Below are 20,594 nucleotides of genomic sequence, written 5' to 3'. Positions count from 1 at the left end.
TACCATAAACAAGGCAACTGTGTGCTGCGCTCCTGCTTCTGCGGTTCTTGATGTTGCTGCCAGGGATTTTGCTACTGTTGCTATTATTGGTACACAGAGAGAAAAGTTAGAAAAAGATAAAACTCATAACTGTAAAGGATATAGGTACATGTAGACTTTACGTTAACTGAATGTAAATCTTCACTGATAAGCTGACGTTCTCAGCTTTCAGTTTACATTTATTTGAATGAAATCCACTTAAGCACTTTCGTTTCTTTCGTTTCTCTCAGTGCATCTTTGGCGTGGATAAAGTTGTCGGCATGGAATATAAACACTTCAAGTCGTTGCGCTTGATGCGTTCAGAGCCCGGTCTTCAAAAGACGCTCGGCACACGTGAGAAATTCCAGCAGCTAAGTGGGAATGGGCGCCGTGGCAGGATGTTGTGCCACTTGCCAAAGGCAGCTTCAAGGGTGCTCCAGTCGAAATTTAAAAACCTTTCACCAGGCACTGAAACAAAGGAGCGGGAAAGCGAAAGGGGCCGGCAGCAGGAGCGGAGCGGGAGCTAAAGAAGCCAAAGTCTGAATTCAGCAATGGATTCAAGAGATATGTCGGTCGGCAGATGCCAGTTGGCAGCTGGTTTTAGGCCATGTGGCCATGCGAGGATGGCTCGGAAAATGAGCAACTGCAACTCCAATTGCAACCGGAGACCACACGCACTCAGGACCAATGAAAGGGGGTGGAACGGTGGCCCCGAGATGGCAGTCATGTACGTCGGTAGCAGGTACAAAACGGAGCCGCAGCAACACGTCTCCTGGCGTCAGGAGCAGAATGCAGGAGGAGAATGGGAATCGGGAGATTCCATCCTTTTCCACCGCCTCCTCAGTACCACTCCCAGTTCCAGTCCCAGTCTCAGACTCAACTCAACTCGACACTGGGTTTGTTATTGCCGACAGTTGCGGCCAGCCTTGGTGACACTTGAACATAACTGGGTTCTGTTCTCCGCTCCGCCTTTTGTGCAATGCCTGAGTGCACTGATTATGCACATGGGAGGCCAAAGGACTAAAGGATCCGGGATCTGACGCAGATATAGCACAACAATGCCGCCAAGATTTACAGCCTCTTCTTGGATTGCATTTGGCTGGCGTAATTTGTTTTGGGCACCGCAGCAGAGCAAAGCACTTCTTGGCCAAGACTTGAGAGGCTAAGAGTCAGTTCTCTTGGTAATACATACATATATCTTAAAGATATACTTTAATCTTCAAAGATAAAGGGATGTTACTAAAAGATAATCCGACAAAAATCAAAATCAAACCTTTTAAAGTTAGCCAATCTTATATTGAGCATATAAGCCTAAGTTTGAACAATAAAATATTTATATTGAACAGCATTATTAAGCTTTTCTGGCTCACGGCAATCATTTCGCTTTCTATCACGGTGATAGGGGAAATTCTTAAGAGTCATGCTTGTTTGCAGCTTTTCAAGTTGTAGAGAATCGTTTTGTTTTTCCTCTCGGGTTATTCCTCTCCCCAAAGATAAGGCGAGGCTATATAAGCAATTTGGCAGGCTTCCCAGCTCAGTTGTCACTTTAGGCAAGCAGTTAATTAAATTAACAATGAGTATTTTGCAGAATGCACAGCGTGCTGTCTTTTCAAATGGATCCATTCAGCTTGTGAGGGCATCCTCTAGCCAGGCACAGATTTTGGCCAATGTGAGTTGAAATACTATCACCACAATCGGGTATTTCACTAACATACATACCTGTGATCTGGATATTAAGGTAGCCGATAGTGAAGTCACTGAAGCGAGATCCTATAAGGACATTCCACGTCCCAGTAAACTGGAGTTTGCAAGGGCATTTATGCCTGGTGGAGAATTTTACGATGCCTCAATTTTCGATTATGCAGCAGCGATGAGGAATCGTTATGGTGACATCTTCATAATGCCTGGAATGTTTGGTCGCAAGGATTGGGTCACCACATTCAGTACAAAGGACATCGAGACTGTTTTCCGCAGCGAGGGAACTTGGCCAGAAAGGGATTTCTTTCCCTCGATCACATATTTCCGCACTCATAAACGACCAGATGTTTATGGAGAAAGTGTGGGTCTGATATCCGCGTAAGTTGCAAATATATACATATCCATTTCAAAAGCGGAATTTAATTTGGAAATTACATTTTAAGGCAAGCAGAGTCGTGGGGCAAGATGCGATCAGCCGTGAATCCAATTTTCATGCAACCCAAAGGATTGAAAACTTATTACGAACCACTTTCCAATATCAACAACGAGTTCATTGAGCGGTAAGAATCAATACATACTTGTATATTTCGATGTTCAGCTGAGTTTTACTTCTTCACCAGCATTAAAGAAATTCGAGATGCTAGAACTCTGGAGGTGCCCGATGACTTCATGGAGGAAATAAGCCGGCTGGTTTTCGAATCCCTTGGCTTGGTGGCTTTTGATCGCCCAATGGGTTTGATCAGTCGGAATCGAGACAATCCAGATGCCTTGACTTTGTTCCAAAACACGAAGCAGACGTTCAGATATACCTTTGAATTGGATATAAAGCCGTCAATGTGGAAATATATCTCCACTCCAACCTTTCGGAAAATGATGCGTCTCCTCGATGACATCTTAATGCTGTCGCAGAAAATGATAAAGGACACCGAGGACTCCCTGGAAAAGCGGCGCCAGGCAGGCGAAGAGGTAAATGGGAATAGCATGTTGCAGCGAATGTTGAAGGTGGATCCCAAACTGGCGGTGATAATGAGCATGGACGTATTGTTAGCCGGTGTGGATGCCACATCTAATCTGCTGTCAGCCGTGCTCCTTTGCCTGGCTAAGAATCCAGAGAAGCAGGCGAAGCTGAGAGAGGAACTCATGAAGATTATGCCCACCAAGGACACCCTTCTCAATGATGAGACCATGAAGGATATGCCCTATTTGAGGGCAGTGATCAAGGAGGCCCTACGCTATTATCCCAATGGATTGGGAACCCTACGCACTTGCCCCGCAGACATTACCCTTTCTGGTTACCATGTGCCCAAAGGCAGCCATGTAGCTCTGGGCTTCAATGTCCTTTTGCGGGACAATGAATATTATCCACAAGCTGATAAGTTCCTTCCAGAACGCTGGCTACGAGATCCGCAGACTGGAAAGAAGACACCCATTAGTGCATTTAGCTATCTGCCCTTCGGTTTTGGACCGCGCATGTGCATTGGCCGAAGATTGGTGGACCTGGAAATCGAGACGAGTGTTGCCAAGTTGATAAGGAACTTCCAGGTGGAATTCAACTACGATGCCAGTCGACCCTATAAGACTTTTGTTTTCATGGAACCTGCTATTCCATTCCGCTTTAAATTCACTGATATCGATCAATAACTTAGCTGAAGATCTTCATATTCTTTGAGAAATAAGTTAAATAAAAAATAATATTTGAAATTAAGATGTTATTAAGATTTTTTAATCAAGACTAACAGATGCCCGTTGTTCAGCTAGTGGGAGTGTGAACGATAAAGTTAACTTTACTTGTTGGCATATCGATAAAAATTGTTACAAAAAAATTCAAAAGGGGTACCGTTGGCGTTTTGGGCGGTCCTTCATATTGTCTTTCATATTGGTAAAAAATTTGAAACATTTTTTTAAGTTGTGGGCGATGCAGATTTGATCGCAGCCCAGAGCTTTGCCAGAAAATATTGGTATGCCAAATAAACATTTTTGACTTTTTATTTTTATTTTTGTTCATTTTGTTATTTATCTTAGAAATTTCTACCGTTGAACTAAGTTCAGTCATTCTCACAATTTTTCAAAAATATTTAAATATTTTAGATTTTTTCTCGTGCTGCGACCAGCTGAGTAAACAAGAGTTTTATCTTTCTAGCGATCCCAGTAACTGAGTAACGGGTATCTGATAGTCGGGTCTTGTTTCTCAACACTTTCAATCAGAAGTTTGTACGCTCTAATACAAAATTTTTATCATTTTCTCTGAGAGGTATTTATTGTAAGTTCCAACGCTCTCAACTGGTTTTTCTAGCCAGTCACGTTCATTTGTTTATTTTTTCAGTTGAGTGTGGTAGGCGATTCATGGTGATTTTACCGTTCAGGTGATAAGAAACTGAAACTCATGCTGTGTTTGCTGGCTTTTGTTTTGGTTTGAGAGTTTTGCATTTTGAAGCATTTCACCTTATTCGCTCTGCTCTCTTTTTTACGTTTTAGAGATAAGACTTTGCTATAAGAACGCTCTCAAAGGTGGAACTGTTTTTAGTTGCAGTTGATCACCAAAAGCAATAGAATGAATACATTGAGCAGTGCGCGATCTGTGGCGATATACGTAGGCCCCGTTCGATCTTTAAGATCAGCCTCCGTTTTGGCACACGATCAAGCTAAATCTAGTGTTAGTATGCAGAAAATCCAGTCGAAATAGATTTATCATGATATTAATTATAGATAGCGGAGGAACACAAGACCTACGATGAGATTCCGCGGCCCAACAAATTCAAATTTATGAGGGCTTTCATGCCCGGTGGTGAATTCCAAAATGCATCGATTACGGAATACACCAGTACCATGCGAAAGCGCTATGGAGATATCTATGTAATGCCCGGTATGTTTGGCCGTAAGGATTGGGTCACCACTTTCAACACAAAGGACATTGAAATGGTATTCCGCAACGAGGGTATCTGGCCACGTCGTGATGGCCTGGATTCCATCATATATTTCCGCGAACACGTTCGACCAGATGTTTACGGTGAGGTTCAAGGATTGGTGGCTTCGTGAGTATAAAATCTATTACTAATAGGTAGCAAGGCAATAATTGCATTTGGATATTTCAGACAAAACGAGGCGTGGGGAAAACTACGATCAGCCATTAATCCCATCTTCATGCAACCCAGGGGCTTAAGAATGTATTACGAACCCCTGTCTAATATCAATAATGAGTTTATAGAGCGGTGCGGATATTGTTTTTGATTTGTATTATATATATAGTAATAAATTTTATTTTACTTTGCAGCATTAAGGAAATCCGCAATCCCAAAACTCTGGAAGTCCCCGAAAATTTCACGGATGAAATAAGCCGGCTTGTTTTCGAGTCACTCGGCCTGGTGGCTTTTGATCGGCAAATGGGTCTGATTAGAAAAAACCGCGATAATCCCGATGCATTGACCCTCTTCCAGACCTCGAGAGATATTTTCCGGCTCACATTCAAGCTAGACATCCAGCCGTCCATGTGGAAGATAATATCGACGCCCACCTACAGGAAAATGAAGCGAACTCTCAATGACAGTTTGAATGTGGCCCAGAAAATGCTGAAGGAAAATCAGGATGCACTGGAAAAGCGTCGCCAGGCTGGCGAAAAAATAAATAGTAACAGTATGCTGGAGAGATTAATGGAGATCGATACCAAGGTGGCGGTGATTATGAGTCTGGACATCCTCTTCGCTGGTGTGGATGCCACAGCCACGCTTCTGTCGGCTGTTTTGCTGTGCCTCTCAAAGCATCCGGATAAGCAGGCCAAGCTGCGGGAGGAGCTCTTGAGCATCATGCCCACAAAGGATTCCCTACTCAACGAGGAGAACATGAAGGATATGCCATATTTGAGGGCTGTGATCAAGGAGACACTGCGATACTATCCCAATGGCTTGGGAACCATGAGAACCTGCCAAAACGATGTGATACTTTCGGGCTACCGGGTGCCCAAGGGAACGACTGTGCTGCTCGGTTCAAATGTGCTGATGAAGGAAAGTACATATTATCCGCGACCAGATGAATTTCTGCCGGAGCGCTGGCTCAGGGATCCGGAGACCGGAAAGAAGATGCAGGTCAGCCCCTTCACCTTCCTTCCCTTCGGCTTTGGACCCCGCATGTGCATTGGCAAGCGAGTGGTGGACCTGGAAATGGAGACCACCGTGGCCAAGTTGATTCGCAATTTCCATGTGGAGTTCAATCGGGATGCCAGCCGGCCATTCAAGACCATGTTCGTCATGGAACCGGCAATTACGTTCCCCTTCAAATTCACGGATGTCGAACAATAATTCGCGTTGTATTCATTTCCTTTACTTGTGTTCCTTATAGTTATGATTTTTGATTACAGTAAATGTTTGGCTGATGAAATGCAGATAAGAATTTTGCCTCCTCCCGTTTCGCATTGTTGTGCAAACCTCGTTGTTTTGATAAGCAAAATGTTTAATACGTTTGATAAGATTGCGCTTTGTTGTGGCATCCCCATCGCTTTTTTTCGTATCATTTTGTTTTTTAAAACACAATTGCAAGGTGTGCTTATCTTAGATTTTATTTTAAAGGTAACAAAGGAAAGACTAGTGCAGGTAGTTATTTTTCTTGTTTTTCCCCCTCACTTTTTATATTTAGGCAATAGGTAGCAAACACCAAAGACACTTTCAGCTGGCGCAACGCCGCCGCTTGGAGCTTGCAGCTTGGCAGGCAGGTGAGAACGGGCTGGTGAGAGGATGTCCTTTGCCGCGGCACAAATATTTCTAACGGCAACGGCAAAATCAGGAGCAGCACCCAACATCAGGAGTAGCAAAGCGGCTAAAGCAGCAACAGCAGACATATTCGCCTGCGGCCTGCGGAGTTATGCTAACTGGCACTCAAAGCAAAGCGCGGCCAAAAGCTCAGGTGGTTTGCCCTGTGCCACCTGCCACCTGCCCCCTGCTCTTGTTGTTGGTGCTGTTGCCTTTGCTGCTGTTGTGCCTGCCACTTGGCACTGGCAGCTTGTAACAATAATTTAAGCGATTTTGCGCTTTTTGCGAGTGGGTTAATGGCATGCTCAGGATCTAGGAAACGGGAAGTGGGAACTGTGAGCTGGAAACTGGGAGCCTGCAAGCGGGTATCCTTTGGCGTGGCGAAAATTCCACTTTTGTAGCAAACGCACATAGCTTATGAATTCCGCAATCCCCGATGCGGTGCAGCAGCAAAATGGTGGGGATGATGGACCGTGGGTCCTGGTCCAGTACAAAGTAAAAATGCAGAACATGTGTTTTTTCGGGGTGGCTGGGTAACTTGGCTTATAGCAGCCAGGGCCATGGACTGGATCAGCTATGTACATACATATGGCCATGTACATCTCTTTGTGTCTGCTGTATATTAAAATTCAATTTTAAAACGGGCCACGCACAACCGGGCGTATGCGTAATGCGGCATGCAATCATTTGCGTGCGCCTTCGCTTGGAAATTCCTTTGCCATAACTAATCTCGAAGGCCAACCAAGGACTAAGGACCAGTCCTGACGTTTCATATTTCTAGCTCGCCGCCCTGCCACCCAAGCTCAACCCTTTCCTTTGCCGCTCGTCTTTTATTTTATTTAATCTTTTTTTTTTTATTTTTTTTTTGTGAAAAATTTCATACTCATCAAGTTGACAAAGAAAAAGTTTTTCATTATTACATTTCGCTGTCATTTGGGCGCAGAAATAGCTTGGAAAAGTTCTCGGAGTCCCGCTTTTCCTTCGCCGGCTGCCGGTTGAAACTCGAGTGCAGCGCGTAAATGAGTCACTCCCATTTTGAGTCGCCCGCCCGCAGCAGTCGGCGCTCATCATCAGATTTCCAAGAGGAAAATGGTTTGGGTTGTGCTGGGCTGGGTTGGATTTGGTTAGGTTGAGGGGTGGTGGGCCAGTGGGGAAGGGACGGGCCCATTGCGTAGCTTGACGTAATTTTCTTGGCCTGCCTGACGAGTCGCATCCTTGCACATTAATCCATTGGTGCCTGGATCTCGGTACTCGGAACCCCGGAACTCGGAACCCAGAGCTCGGATCTTGGTCCTTGCTGCACGCAAATGAGGGTATGGTCAAATCACTCACTGTCAGCCCGTGTCCCAAGGAATGCGTTCAGCATGTCCTTTAATTTTTTTTCCCTCTAAGACCAGTTTCATTCCCCTTTTCTGCACTTTGACAAAAAGCTGAGTCCTTAGCTTGCATAAGCAAAATGAATGAACCTATTTCTAACTCAGATACTTGTGAAAAGATACAAAATGGCCTTAGTTTAATTGAATAAATTATTTAAAAATTTGAAAGACTATATATATTTATTAAACATTTAGTTATTTTAAGCAATTATAAATTTGCACAAATTATTTTTTTTAATATGCTTGAATAGTTAACATTTGCATGTTTATATGGTTTTGTCCTTTTAAGAGGTCCTTAAAATTTGTTGAGGCTCCTAAGCATCGTTCCATTGATTAGCTATTCGTATGACACTTTTCTTATTGTGCAGGCACTAGCATTTTCTATAACTTGACGTTTGCCATTGCCCCCCGCCTCGTCTTTCCCCTGCCCATTTTCCATTTCCCATTTTCCGTTCGGCCAGCCCACCCCCACTCCCCTGGCTCTTTTGTCCGGCTTGTACTTGTGTTGCCTCGCTTGCCGCTTTGCTGCCTGTCAGCGCAGCTTAAGATAAAAACTTTCCTTTCCACCCAAAAAAGGGGCCAAGGCGGCAACACCGGCCAGAAAAGGCTGAAAAAAAGCAGGCAGAATGGCCTGCGAAAGGGTTGACTCTGACATTTAGCTTTCGCATATTTGCACACACCCCGCGTCCCCATCCGCCGACAATATATTTTATAGACTAAGGCGAAGACATGACAAATGCTCAAATAGAAATTCTTCAACAAGATTCTTGGCCGAAACTTAAGTTCATTTTTTGGTCGTGCACATCGCATGGGGGCTTTTGTAAGGGCCTCACCAGAAAGAATTCAAATTAAAATGCGATTGCTCTGGGGCTCACTCGATTTTCGTGTGTTTTCTGACACGGCCTGTCGATGGTTTTTGCATTTGTCTGAAAGGCTGAATTTAATACAAGACACTCTGCGCTTTTCGCATCACGGATTGGCTTCAAATTGAATCGATTGGTGGGACATTCAAATATAAAAAAAAAAATAAATAAATGAAAAAGGGGCAGCTGTTCGTAACTCTTTGAAAATTGTTTGATTAACTTAGATACTTTAATTAAATGTAACAAGCAATATACCAAATGCATAACTTAATTTATCATGGACTTAATGAAGATATCATTTTTATTAAACAGGTCGATGTAACGACCAAGCCTATCAAAAACAGCATGTTAGCGATCAATTAATTGAGTAATTTATTAAATTAACAATATTATCATTAAGTACTTCAAATTTCAGTGATTATAATACCTACAACTATATTTAATCAACATTAATACTCCAAACGTTACAAATTTTAACCCATTTCGTATCGATTTACTTAATATTCAAAATCATTTTCAGCTTCCACAGGAATAATTTCAAACATATGTCCGTGCAGCTGACGCTCAGATGTTTTCCCGCTTTCCACGCGGCCACTCGAACTTTTCATTCATCAGGCGCAGCGCACACGCATTGCCGAATTTGCACCAACACCAGTGCATCGGGGTCACCCAATTTCCACCCAAAACAGCCACCCACTCATCCGAAGCAGTCGAACAACCCAGACACCCGCACAACTCACTCACCCATTCATATATTTTATGTTTTGTTTACATTGCCGGCTTGTGCAGGCCAAACAACAACTGATTCTATGGAAAAAGCGTTGGGAAAGCCTCCGTGACGTCACCGGGAAAGTGCGTGCTATAAACCGAAGCGAAAGTATAAGAGAAAACTGTTATATGGCCGAAGAGAAAATGCTGAAGGGAGGGAATACAAATACAAATGAACGATACGAGTGCGCAATTAAGGAAGGAACTCGCAATTTGGCTGCTCATTTTGGAGCGTTTTGCGGTGAGTTGAAACTTCCGCAAAATGGCCGAGAGAGTGTGGGAAAGAGAGGGCGAGAGCCCCAGAGAGAGCGAGTGAGAGCGAGTTCGCAACGTCATCGGCACAGCATCAACAAGCTTACTGGCTGCTAAAAATCGTCATTACGCTGAGATCATTATTCCCATCGGCGAGGAGCGAGAAAAGTTGTCGCAGAAACGAGTCAACGCTCGAGTACGTCGGTCATTGCGCTGTGTGTTGCACTTTGTCGGCTAACACGCACACACACACACGCGTCCGCAAACGCATACTATCATACGCGCACGGACTCTGTTAACACTCGCTGTCATTTGCGGAAACGAAAGAGAAACAGAAACTATTGCATACCGCCAGGCGCACATGGCGCTTGCCGTTTGCGATGGTGTGAGTGCGCCTTTGTGCTTTGTGCTTGTGATATGTAAAAGGGGTTTCAAAATGTTTTAAAATACAAAAAGCACCTGAACTATGCAAATACTACCACCAAAACGACAAGTGCTTTGCATGAACTATTTTGAGAAGTGTAAGTGCATTTCATTCATTTAATAACATAATAAACAAATTATTTGTTTAGTTTTCTATTTCTGAAATATAAACTGCATTGAATTTCCAGTGAAGTAGCATACTCTCATACAAACTGTGTTTAAACTACTTATTTTTTCTATTTTTACCGGCTTGCCAAACGCAAATGCGCTCTTAGCGGTTCTCTTGCGCTCTTTTGGGCCAACTCGCCTGCGCCAGAGCCAGGAAAAAAAAAGAAAAACGGCCACTATAAAGCAGCAAAAACAAACTGAAAAGAGCGCCAAGAGCGTAGTAAGCGGCGTAGTTCAAGTGCCGGTTGTACTACGCGGGTTCAAAGGGTAAGAGTTTGGGGCTGTTTGGGGGAGGGGACCAAAGTGGTTGGCTGGTAAGCAGCTTCACCTGCAAAAATATTCAGAAGGCGCGCCTTCTCATATCATTAAAATTCCATTTTGTCTGGCACCGACTTGTGCATCTCTTCCACCTGACTCCCGCACATTTTTCGCCCAGAATGCTCCTCTGGCCGGGACTCTATCTTTGTTGTGGCATTATTGTTATGGCACACTGTATCGCCCAGACTCCCGACTTCCGGTGTTGCACGTGTCGCATGTTTGCTGCTGCCTCTTGCTGTGAAATTTCCGCAGCGGCAACAAAAGTGCGAAATAATGACCGACTGCCTGTCACATGGCTGACTGGCTGGCTGGCTGGCAGCCTGGTACTCGAATTCCCATCGCCTTCGGGCCATTCTGCCTGGCCCAACGGATGTTGTCTGTAAAGTTGGTTAAACAATTTATATGCCCCAACAATGCATGTGGCCGCTGCAGTTCGTTGACCTTCGACACTGGCCATGCCCGCCCGCACTCGCAAAACTACCTTGCTGCATAATTAATATGCTGATTAATATATTGCTTAACTCACAAAGGCTGCCTGTCATTAAGGTCCTTTCAATTGCCTTCATCAGTCTCGCAGCAAAAAAAAGAGCAAAACTCCTCCTGCTTGGCTGGCAGTTTTTTATTAAAAATTCTTGAGCATCATTATCGAGGGAGTTGCGTGCGAATTCCGCTGGCAAAATAAAGTGATATGAGAAACGGGCGGTGAGCATGTAAACGGCCATAAACTGGAGAGCCAAGTCGGTACCTGGCTGATACCCATGTCTGGCAGCCGAAAGCGTCAACAGGCGCCCATCGCAGCCAGCAAACCGAAACCGCAGCCGAAACCAGAACGTGGCCTGCCAACTCAAGACACACAAGCAGCAGCAACAGCAACAGCGCAACATCTACTCTTGCAACATCAGACAGGAAGCATTGCCGCAGGCGAAAGGGGCCAGTACAAAAGGCCAGGAATCGGTGTAGTTGGCCATATAGATATGGGCATATATATGTTTGTATGTGTAGTACATATATGTGTTGTTGCCCGGGCAGATGACAAAATCGAATCAAATTCAGGTGACTAAAGCTGAATGGTGCGAGTTAAGTGAGTGCGTTTAACTTTGGCAAGCGAGCGCAACGAATTTCAGTTACTGCAACTTGGCTCTCAGCATGAATGTCATTGATCTGTCTAACACATCATAATTAATTTGCTGGCATATTGATAACGCAGGACAACAATGTGGATTTGCTTCAATTACCTTTCATCGAACAGCCAATTAATGTCCAGCACAAATAACAAACTGTTTCGCAATTGAAGGATTTAAACAAAGGTTGCGGCCTTGATATTTGATATTTTGTTTTAATATTTTAATAATTGGACATATTGTATACGCCTATTTTGTAGTTAATAGTCTTTCATTTAAATTCTAAATTTTTTGAGTATGAATTGTGTACATTCCTAAATTATTGTTCATGTGTCACTTTCGTACTTTCAATTGATTTGATTATTTAATGTAATGTTTATTTTAAAAGTATTTTTAAGTGATTTAAGCGATTTTATATGAAAAGCTTCATGTGCATAGATACTTATATTATAAAATATACCCCAAAAACCCTTGAAAAGGCCTGTTTTCAGCTTAACGAGTACCACAAACATGTGGCTGTCAACTAACGAAATCAGCCCATTATGGGCCTCCGCCTTTTTGGTGGGCGTGGCAGATTCAATAATGCAAGTGTCACCCCGCAAGTGTGTGCGTGTGTGTGTGTGCAATAAATGAATGGCCATTAAGCAAAGCGCAAAAGGTTTTTAAATTATGCGTGTAAATAAATTGTACGTACACCAACCATAAAGCTTGGGGCGGGCATTGGCGAGGTGGGCGTGGCATATGTAATGATGTGCCCGCCGGCGTCGAAAAAGATCGACAAAAAATCTGGAGAAGTTCGGGAACGGGAGTTAACAAACGCTAATTGAATAAAGTCACAGAGGGCTCTGGGCAAAAATCAACATTTAACTTGTTGCAAGTGATTAAGCACTGAATATTTAATTAATATCAGTTGCTTATGACTAGGGAAATATTCCCTTAGTAAGTCGCCCCAAAAGGCACAGTAACTAGCTTTAACAAATGATTGTCATAACTAAAATAATCATGGGAAAAATGAGCAAGTTGTTGAGCAATTTATGCAGCGAAACCGTTTTTTCAATTAGACAATTAATGTTCTCTTTAAATTTTATGGCCACACAGGCAAATTGCCAAATTAAGAGTTAATTCAATTACCATCGAATATATTTCTGCACATAAAGAAATTCAGCAAGTTTTGATTAAGGAACATATTCATCACATGAAAAAATCATATTTTTCTATAAATTTTCATTTATATTTTAAGCCATGACGCCTTAGGAATCAATATAGTTTAATATAATTAATTTTTTGCACTGTAGTAATGTTAATTTTTGGTGGTACTAAGAGCATCTGCGAATTGAATTAGCATTGATATTGGTACTAACTCAATGAAAGAAGTACTGAATTTTTTGTGGCATTTTACAAGCTATTCAAGTTTTTAAATTCTCCGTTTAATTGAATTAGCAGAGGCAAAGTTAAGTGGCACCAGATGAAACATAAAGCGGCAACATTATGGTAATACATTCTTTTTGCAAACATAAAAGAAAAGGCGGCTATTAAAACAATTTGCAATAGTCGAGCGGAGTTGGATTAATGGGTTGGTCGCTGGGCCTTTATGGCCGTAAACCAATATTTGCATTGTTGAAAGTCTGCGACAACATTGACGAGGCTGCAGTGTGTTTGTTGATTATTGAATCATAATTAAAATTGTTTAATTTAAAATTAATTTTATAAGCAAGCAGCGGCCGCATCCCACGACCTGAAATTATACAAACATTTTTATTAAAATGACGACCGCCGCCGGAGACAAATATGCAAATTCTGCGGCAAAGTGGGCCTGTTTTCTGTGGGGCGGGATTGGTGACAGCTTTCTGGTATTTGTTTTTGATACTTTAATAAGCATTTCGTTGGCGTATCTTTGGGGCAGTTGAAAAGTGCAAATTGCAACACAAATCCCACTAGCCGACCTAGGCCGCCAGCGATAATTATGCGAATTTATTTCAAAATGTATTAAATGCGCGATGACACAATTTTAATAGCTTTCCGCTTTACAGCGGCACAAACGTGGGCAAATAATAGTAAAAAATGTTTGCTTTTAATTAAATTGCATTCGCCATTATTTATGAAAAAGTTAATTAATCTAACGTGGCGTGAAATCGAGGATTACACAGCTCTCTTCTAAGCCAACTGCTCGTTAATTGCTGGCCGGCAAATTAATGGCCGGGTTAATCTGCATTAAGCCGCTCTACTACAAGCTTTTTTCCCCAGCGATCGCACTGAATGAGTCCGGAGCTGAAAACGATATCCATATAAATCAATTGGCTTTCATAATTAAATGCACTGCTCTGTGCGGTTTTAAAAAAAAGTCTATAAAATTGGAAAAAGTTTCGCTGAAATTCACACATTTTGTTGCGCTGATTTGAGCTTATCTTGGCCCATTTGTTCAAAATAATTTGTACAACATAATTGACGCCGAATATAAATGAATGTTTCAATACAATGTGTCATGGAAGTGATTCCTTTTGCAAAGTATTCCAAAGTCTTGTAGTTCATTCTTTTCTGTTTTAAAAGCAGCAAGCTTAACGAATTAAATACTGCTTATAGATTAGCCTAATATTTAATCTGCTATAAATGTGTTAACTCTTTATAAAGTCGCATTTAGGCACGCAAAGTATAGACTTGATTCTAGATTTATGTTACCTCAATAATCTTTTCAATAGCTTTTTGATTTGATTTCTTCTGTGCGAATTGCGCTGGTCAGTTTTTCCAGAATCGCTATCGCGGTCGTTATCTCTTTGATATGCGAAACGGCGTGCGTATAACTTATTATTAGCTCTTTATTGGCAGGCTAGCTATCCACTTCCCCACCGCCCTCAGTGCGTAATCATCATCCTCGGAGTTTGTGGAACTTGTCATTTATTCTGTTTGTATCTTAACCCTCTACTTTGCTCATGTGATTCGCATGGTTTATTGTTGCTGCTGCGCCTATTTGCATGCTCGACAATTTGAAATTGTCAAAGACGTGCAAACAGAGACGGATAAAAGTTGGCTGAAAGAAGTTTTTCATCTCGAAAACTTGTGCCGCTGTCTGTTTGCTCGACGCAATGAACTGCAGCTAAGTGGATGGCAAGTGTTTATATTTGCCAGAAATTAAATTAATTTCGGCCCTAAAGCGCGTGCTGGCTGCGATGACAAAGCAGTTAATGAATGAATGCCTTGCCATGTTCATTTGTTTTGGCCATTAACGGGGAGCCCCCGAAAGAAATCAAGCAAAGTATGTGCTTTAAGCCGAAAGCTAAGCCGGGAAAGTTTACCTCGCCCACCAAGAAAAAAAGTAGATGGTGTGAGGTTCTTCTGGCGACATGCAATGAATATCAACAGATTTTTATGAGCCACACATGTTAACTCTCGCTTTGTCTCTGTCTCGTTGCCGCTAGCCATCTCTTTCCCACGTTTTCCTTATGGATTTTCCTTGGGTTTTCCACCCTCTACTCAAGAAGTAGCGAATCCCCCGACTGTCCATGACAGAGATAATGATTAGTGTGATGTGCATAATAATCATTCTCATATTCCACGATTAGTTTCCAATTCATATGCGTCTGCCTTGTCTCCTTATGTCTCTCCCTCCCTTTCCCTTTCTTTCTCTCGCTCACGCACACAGCGCCCCATCTCTTTCGGCTTCTTGGCCAATTTTCCACCTTTAATGCGCCTGGCAGACAGGAAAAACCCATTATGTGATCTTCGAACACAGTTTTATTTGGATAGTAAAGTTTTCTTATATCATTATTTTTATAAATTCAAATTATTGCCTAATAAATTGCAATCTTCGTTAGATTTCTAAATCATAAAGTCATAAAACATTAAATGGTTTTTTCGTGTTTTGACATGTTTAGGATGGTCATGTAATTAATTTCGAGATTTGCGGTAGATAATCTTGTAACCATCAATTTACATTATAAAGATATTGAACAGACTTTTTATACATGATCATATATTTTTATTTATTTATAATATTCCACCAAGTCAGATCAGCTTACTGTGCCCCCACTGTACCTCGTTCCAGCCTTTTGTTGCTATTTTATTTTTTCGGGGGGTAACAGGCAACAGAAATATTACCACGTAAATTATTAATCAGCCGAATGGGCCTGCCCCGCCACCCCCGCCAGCCGAAAAAACCCTGCGTAGCATAAGTTTCCGTCGATTTGTCTGTTACTTAACATGCATAAAATGTTTCCATGAATACATCAAAATATTTTCGCTTTGGCAGCGACGTCGGCGGCCAGAAGAGTAGCATTAACCATGGCCCCCACAACCTGCTGCTGCTGCTGCTGGCTTCGTTTGGTTTTGGCCATTGGCTTAAGCTGGAAAGTGTCGTCTTCGGTCTGCTTGGCGATTCCGACTGCGAGCGCATATTGTGCCTGTTTTTTGAGCAATTTGCTTTGTGATTTTATGCACTTTATGATTTCCTTAATGGCACAGTCGGTCGAAGACGGTCGCCAGTTGCCGGTCGCCAGTTTACCAGTTTGCCAGTTGAGTAGGTGGCTTCCAGCAGTCTGTATCTGTGAGATACGTACTTAAAGTGCTGTTATTGATGGCTAATATGGACAAGCGCCTCGTTGGAGTCACAAATTGGTAGATGATGTACAAGCAGACGTGGCTTTTTATTTTCTCAGGGTCTAGTTGTCGATAATCCATTTGTCAACTATTTTCCTTCTGCCTTAAAGGATTTTATTTGATTATTGCCATATATATAGTAAAGGTCACTATAATTTCTTTATATATTAATATATACTAATCCATTTAAACTACGGAAAGTTGAAACTAATTTTCAATTGACATATTTAGTTCCCGATCGGTACTGTAGCTATTCCCCATTCCGAGCTTATGTGTCCCTCGACTGCACTTAATCTGCAAGTTGGCCACCGTAATTGTTTCCCCCGAAACTCCAGAGAGTGCTCAAAATGCAGTGGCCCAAGGTGGGCAGCCACAGTAACAGCCACAGACACAGGCACACCTGTAATTAAGGCCAGGTGGACCGGCGAGCCCTACAAGTGCGATGGACCCCCCATCCTGGAAACGGGCAAACATACATAGACCGACAAACATAAATTTCCATTACAATTGCACAAACGTCACATTAGACGCTATCAAGGCGCAATTTGCAGCGTCTACTAAATCAATAAGCCAAACTTGGCAACCTAACGGATACGCACATTAGCATGCACATGTGTATTTGGCCAAGGGCACTTTGCATGCAAGCCTCCCAGCAAACATAATAAATTGTAACGCGCTTTACATTAACATTTACATAATCGCAATTAATCGACAACATTTCGGTCTGTATGCGTTGGAGATCCCGCTCGAATCTGAGTCCCGTCGCCAGTTTATGCTCCAATCAATATTAATAACGATTGCACTGGACCCCACCGTTCCGGCCGTTCCCGCAGCCCACCACCACCGATAATGGACAATTTGCCGCTCCTAACTTGGCCCGAACTTCGGCCAGAGCTTTTGGTGGCATAAACTGTGCCATTTACGGATTTGTGTGACTTCCGCCTGCCGTCGGCTGTTGGAAACCCGAGAACCGGGGCCTGAGCACTGGGGACGGGACTGAGAACCGGGGGAAATGGGAACACTGAATCCGAGCCGAGAACTGAGAAGGGAGCCAAACGAAGGGCAAGATGTCAAATTGTCAACGCACCTTTGCCGCCTCATAATCTCGAAGGGGGGGATATCTATGCACATGTGCTTAGGTACAGTCAATATTCCGTAGAAGCAACCTCAACGTGAGATTAACTCTTAAAAGATTTAATTTACCAAAACATTGCTATGAAATTAATTTTATTTTAAATTAATATTATATATAATAATAGTAATAGTGCAGAATTTACTTTAAAGGAACATAAAATCAAACTAGTAACATAATTACCTACTTATAAGTTAATAAATCCCATACATCTACAATTTATAATAAACTAATTATTATTAAAAAATGAATAATGATGATATGGACACCATAAGTAAGGTATTTTAAGGATATGTGAGCAATTTTCGTTTTAAATTTCAATTAAATTTCGGGCATAGCTTTGAAGGACATATTTAATATTTATTTTACTTAAAAATTTCTTAATACTTACAAAAATAATAGCATTAGAATCAGAAGGACGCACATCATTTCTTATGGCCTATAAAAGCAGCTGCAACTTTTCGACTCAAAGAAATTCAGCTTATTAAATCTCGACTGTTGTTCTGTTTTAGTTGCTGTTTTGGGTTGGGGGGCTATTGTTGCTAGTTTATTTGCAATTATGCCAACTGCCAGCTGCCTGCGCATTACACGCTTGTCATAATTTTGCTGGCAGGCGTATACGCAATGTGATTGTCAATTATTGAAGCAATATGGAGACCATTGGAGCACCACAGGAAGTGCATAAATATTTTAGCAGGGCTTTTGGCCAGATTTGGCTAATTAGCCAAATGATCAAAATTGATTGTCATAGTCAGAATTTAATGTTAGATGGCTGTTAGCTAACATAGCAGCCAATATCGTAAATGTATAACAGTCAAAGCCAATGTATTTTTTATCTCAATAAATAGTGTAGTATTTGATTAAAAGCAAATCTCATTTTGTTTAGTTTGTTTCTTTTACACTTAATTTATTTTATTTCAATTATTTTTTGCTAACCAACTATGGTAAACATTTTCCTTAAATTTCTAGTTTAAGAGAGCATCTCGCTCTCTTAGCCGGCTTCGTTTTTTCTTATTCACGACAACAGTTTCGTTAAGACGTGCCGAGAGAAGCGCACGCTTAACAGAGTTTCGTCAAGTTTTAACGGTGGCTGCTTGAAATTACATTTATGTATGTTGGCGCCAAAGCAAAGTTTGTCTTAAATATATTTCGTTGCTTTGTTAGTATTTTAATAAATTTCTTTTTTTAAATTAAAACACAGCAAAATACGTATTCAGCACACCTATTTTTCATTAATATTATAAAACCTTAAGATAAACAATAAGTATAATATTTAAGCAAAAATTGTCAGTTTTTGTTAAAAATTTCTTGAATTTTATTCCTGCGCTTAAATTTAATATGTTAAATGCATTTCTATAAACAAAACTAAACCGCTAAAACATTTTAAACTTGTACTTAAATTTAATAACCTTTGTATTGCTTTGTTAAAATTGTTAAAATTACAATCCAATACTAAGTGTAATCAAATTTCATGTGGTGTTTTAAAAAAAAATGTTATATTAGTTAACCATTTTTAGTATATCTAAGTACGCATATTATGTTAGCGTATATTTATGTTCATTTTTCTTAATTTTTAAATAACAGTAGCTTGGTTAAATGGCATCAGCGATGTGCTAATAAGAATAGCTGCCAAAAGTCTACTTAAATCGTCGCCGATTGCAGTTCTTATCTCTCAATCCATCAGATGCACTTAACATAACCTTAACATTTCGTGCACCCGACGCATAACACGGCGGTTAACATAACTCAGCGATTTGGGGCTCTAACATAGTTCGCTTTACAGACGCGTAACAGTCAAATTTCAGAAGTCGAAGCGGAAAGACGCGTTTTTCTCACGTCCTCTTTTCTGCCGGTTATTCGGGAAATCGCAGTCGCAGTCGCAATCGCAGTTATCGGTTCAATCTATGCACTCGCACAGATAATTATTTTGGCCAAAAATAACAAAAATCGCCGATCTGAAAGATACGAATACGAAACCCAACGGATTGCCAATTTGTTTATATGCCATGGTTGCGTTCGTGTGTGCGCGAGTATCTGTGTGAGAAGCGCGTGTAAACAAAAAGAAAAGAAGAAATAAAAAAAAATAAACGAGCAGTGTATCTTCTTCGGCTCTGATAAGCTGACAAGTTTGATAAAACACCAACCGATGGTTGTTGTTAACAGCTAGGAAAACACAAGTGCTACTGCATAAGAAAAGCCCCCCCGCCCCCTCCTCGACGCACCCTGCCGTCTGAATTACGAATCCAAACAAATAGCGCCGGCTGGCGGAATAAGTGAAATTCAAGATACAATTGTAAATACAGCGGAATTATTGGAAAATATACATCAAAATAGCATCGCCGGTATCGGTGCCAATTAAAGCCGTGAAAAATTCGCTGAAACAACAACAAACAACGACAACAACAACAGCAGCAGGCTATTATTGTGTAAAGTATACGACTAAGTTCTTATCGGTGTGCAATCGTTGTTGTTTATATTATTATTCTATATGCTGGTTCGTTGAGTTGTTGTTATTGCCTTAGCCGGCGTCGCGTCGGTGTTAGTGTGTCGGTGTGTTTGTGTGCAAACGAGTTTGCAAATACAACAAAAAAAGGAAGGAAAAAATTATTGCAGTTACGGTGGCAAGTGTTGCAGATATACCAGCAGCAGCAGCAGCAACAATAACAACAACAAGTTAGCCAGGTACGATGGCCCGAAAGGAAAATGCAAGAAAATGTTGGAAAAGAGCGAGCCAAATAAAAGCAAAGACCGAAATTGAAAGCTCATTAACTGGCGAGTGCGAAGTGCGGCTTTGATTTACCGCTATCCTGTAGACAAGTGTAAATTTTAGCACGTCCGTTGTGAATAGTGAATCACTAGCCAACCCCCCACCACCCATCAACAACCGACAAACCCCTCCCCCCTTCGCAATTCACAATTACTCATGGTAATAAAAGCTGGCAAACGAAACACAGAGAAAAAAATCTCATTTCAATCACTCAACTGTCAAAAAATGATGCGAATTAGTGAACTTCAAATAATTAAATGGTAATCCATAGTTACAAAACACAGTGTTTGCTCGCTATTCAAGCAAAGAAAATGTTGTTGAAATTGTGTTTCTAACATTTTATGAAAATTAAAAAAATAAT

At 41.5% G+C, this 20,594-nt stretch overlaps 3 protein-coding genes across 3 annotated transcripts in view; all 3 read left to right on the top strand.

The window, feature by feature from the left end:
- Positions 1–1,555: 1,555 nt before the first annotated feature.
- LOC6733931 (probable cytochrome P450 12d1 proximal, mitochondrial) lies at positions 1,556–3,383 on the top strand. The gene is made up of 4 exons (XM_016182312.3): positions 1,556–1,687; positions 1,757–2,094; positions 2,160–2,276; positions 2,337–3,383. The coding sequence occupies exons 1-4, from the start codon at positions 1,592–1,594 to the stop codon at positions 3,355–3,357; spliced, it is 1,572 nt and encodes a 523-aa protein (XP_016026984.1). The 5' UTR covers positions 1,556–1,591; the 3' UTR covers positions 3,358–3,383.
- Positions 3,384–4,222: 839 nt separating this feature from the next.
- Positions 4,223–6,099, top strand: LOC6733930 (probable cytochrome P450 12d1 proximal, mitochondrial). Its single transcript, XM_002080938.3, has 4 exons — positions 4,223–4,369; positions 4,423–4,748; positions 4,809–4,925; positions 4,988–6,099. The coding sequence occupies exons 1-4, from the start codon at positions 4,268–4,270 to the stop codon at positions 6,006–6,008; spliced, it is 1,566 nt and encodes a 521-aa protein (XP_002080974.1). The 5' UTR covers positions 4,223–4,267; the 3' UTR covers positions 6,009–6,099.
- Positions 6,100–19,210: 13,111 nt separating this feature from the next.
- Positions 19,211–20,594, top strand: part of LOC6733927 (Krueppel-like factor luna) — a 114,564-nt gene continuing 113,180 nt past the window's right edge. Inside the window, exon 1 of the mRNA XM_016182313.3 lies at positions 19,211–20,148. The gene's annotated coding sequence lies outside the window, so the exon portion shown is untranslated. The remainder of the gene's footprint in view (positions 20,149–20,594) is intronic.

The sequence above is a fragment of the Drosophila simulans genome, chromosome 2R (assembly GCF_016746395.2).
Source record: "Drosophila simulans strain w501 chromosome 2R, Prin_Dsim_3.1, whole genome shotgun sequence".
Classification (NCBI taxonomy): domain Eukaryota; kingdom Metazoa; phylum Arthropoda; class Insecta; order Diptera; family Drosophilidae; genus Drosophila; species Drosophila simulans.
This window is presented reverse-complemented; position numbering and strand designations above follow the sequence as displayed.

What these genes read in the sequence shown, in the direction of transcription:
- LOC6733931 (XM_016182312.3), top strand. Translation starts at nt 1,592, where the DNA reads ATGAGTATTTTGCAGAATGCACAGCGTGCTGTCTTTTCAAATGGATCC. An exon ending in AGGCACAGATTTTGGCCAAT is followed by an intron (nt 1,688 to 1,756) that starts GTGAGTTGAAAT and finishes CTGGATATTAAG; the next exon opens with GTAGCCGATAGTGAAGTCAC. An exon ending in AGTGTGGGTCTGATATCCGC is followed by an intron (nt 2,095 to 2,159) that starts GTAAGTTGCAAA and finishes TTACATTTTAAG; the next exon opens with GCAAGCAGAGTCGTGGGGCA.
- LOC6733930 (XM_002080938.3), top strand. Translation starts at nt 4,268, where the DNA reads ATGAATACATTGAGCAGTGCGCGATCTGTGGCGATATACGTAGGCCCC. An exon ending in ACGATCAAGCTAAATCTAGT is followed by an intron (nt 4,370 to 4,422) that starts GTTAGTATGCAG and finishes TATTAATTATAG; the next exon opens with ATAGCGGAGGAACACAAGAC. An exon ending in GTTCAAGGATTGGTGGCTTC is followed by an intron (nt 4,749 to 4,808) that starts GTGAGTATAAAA and finishes TGGATATTTCAG; the next exon opens with ACAAAACGAGGCGTGGGGAA.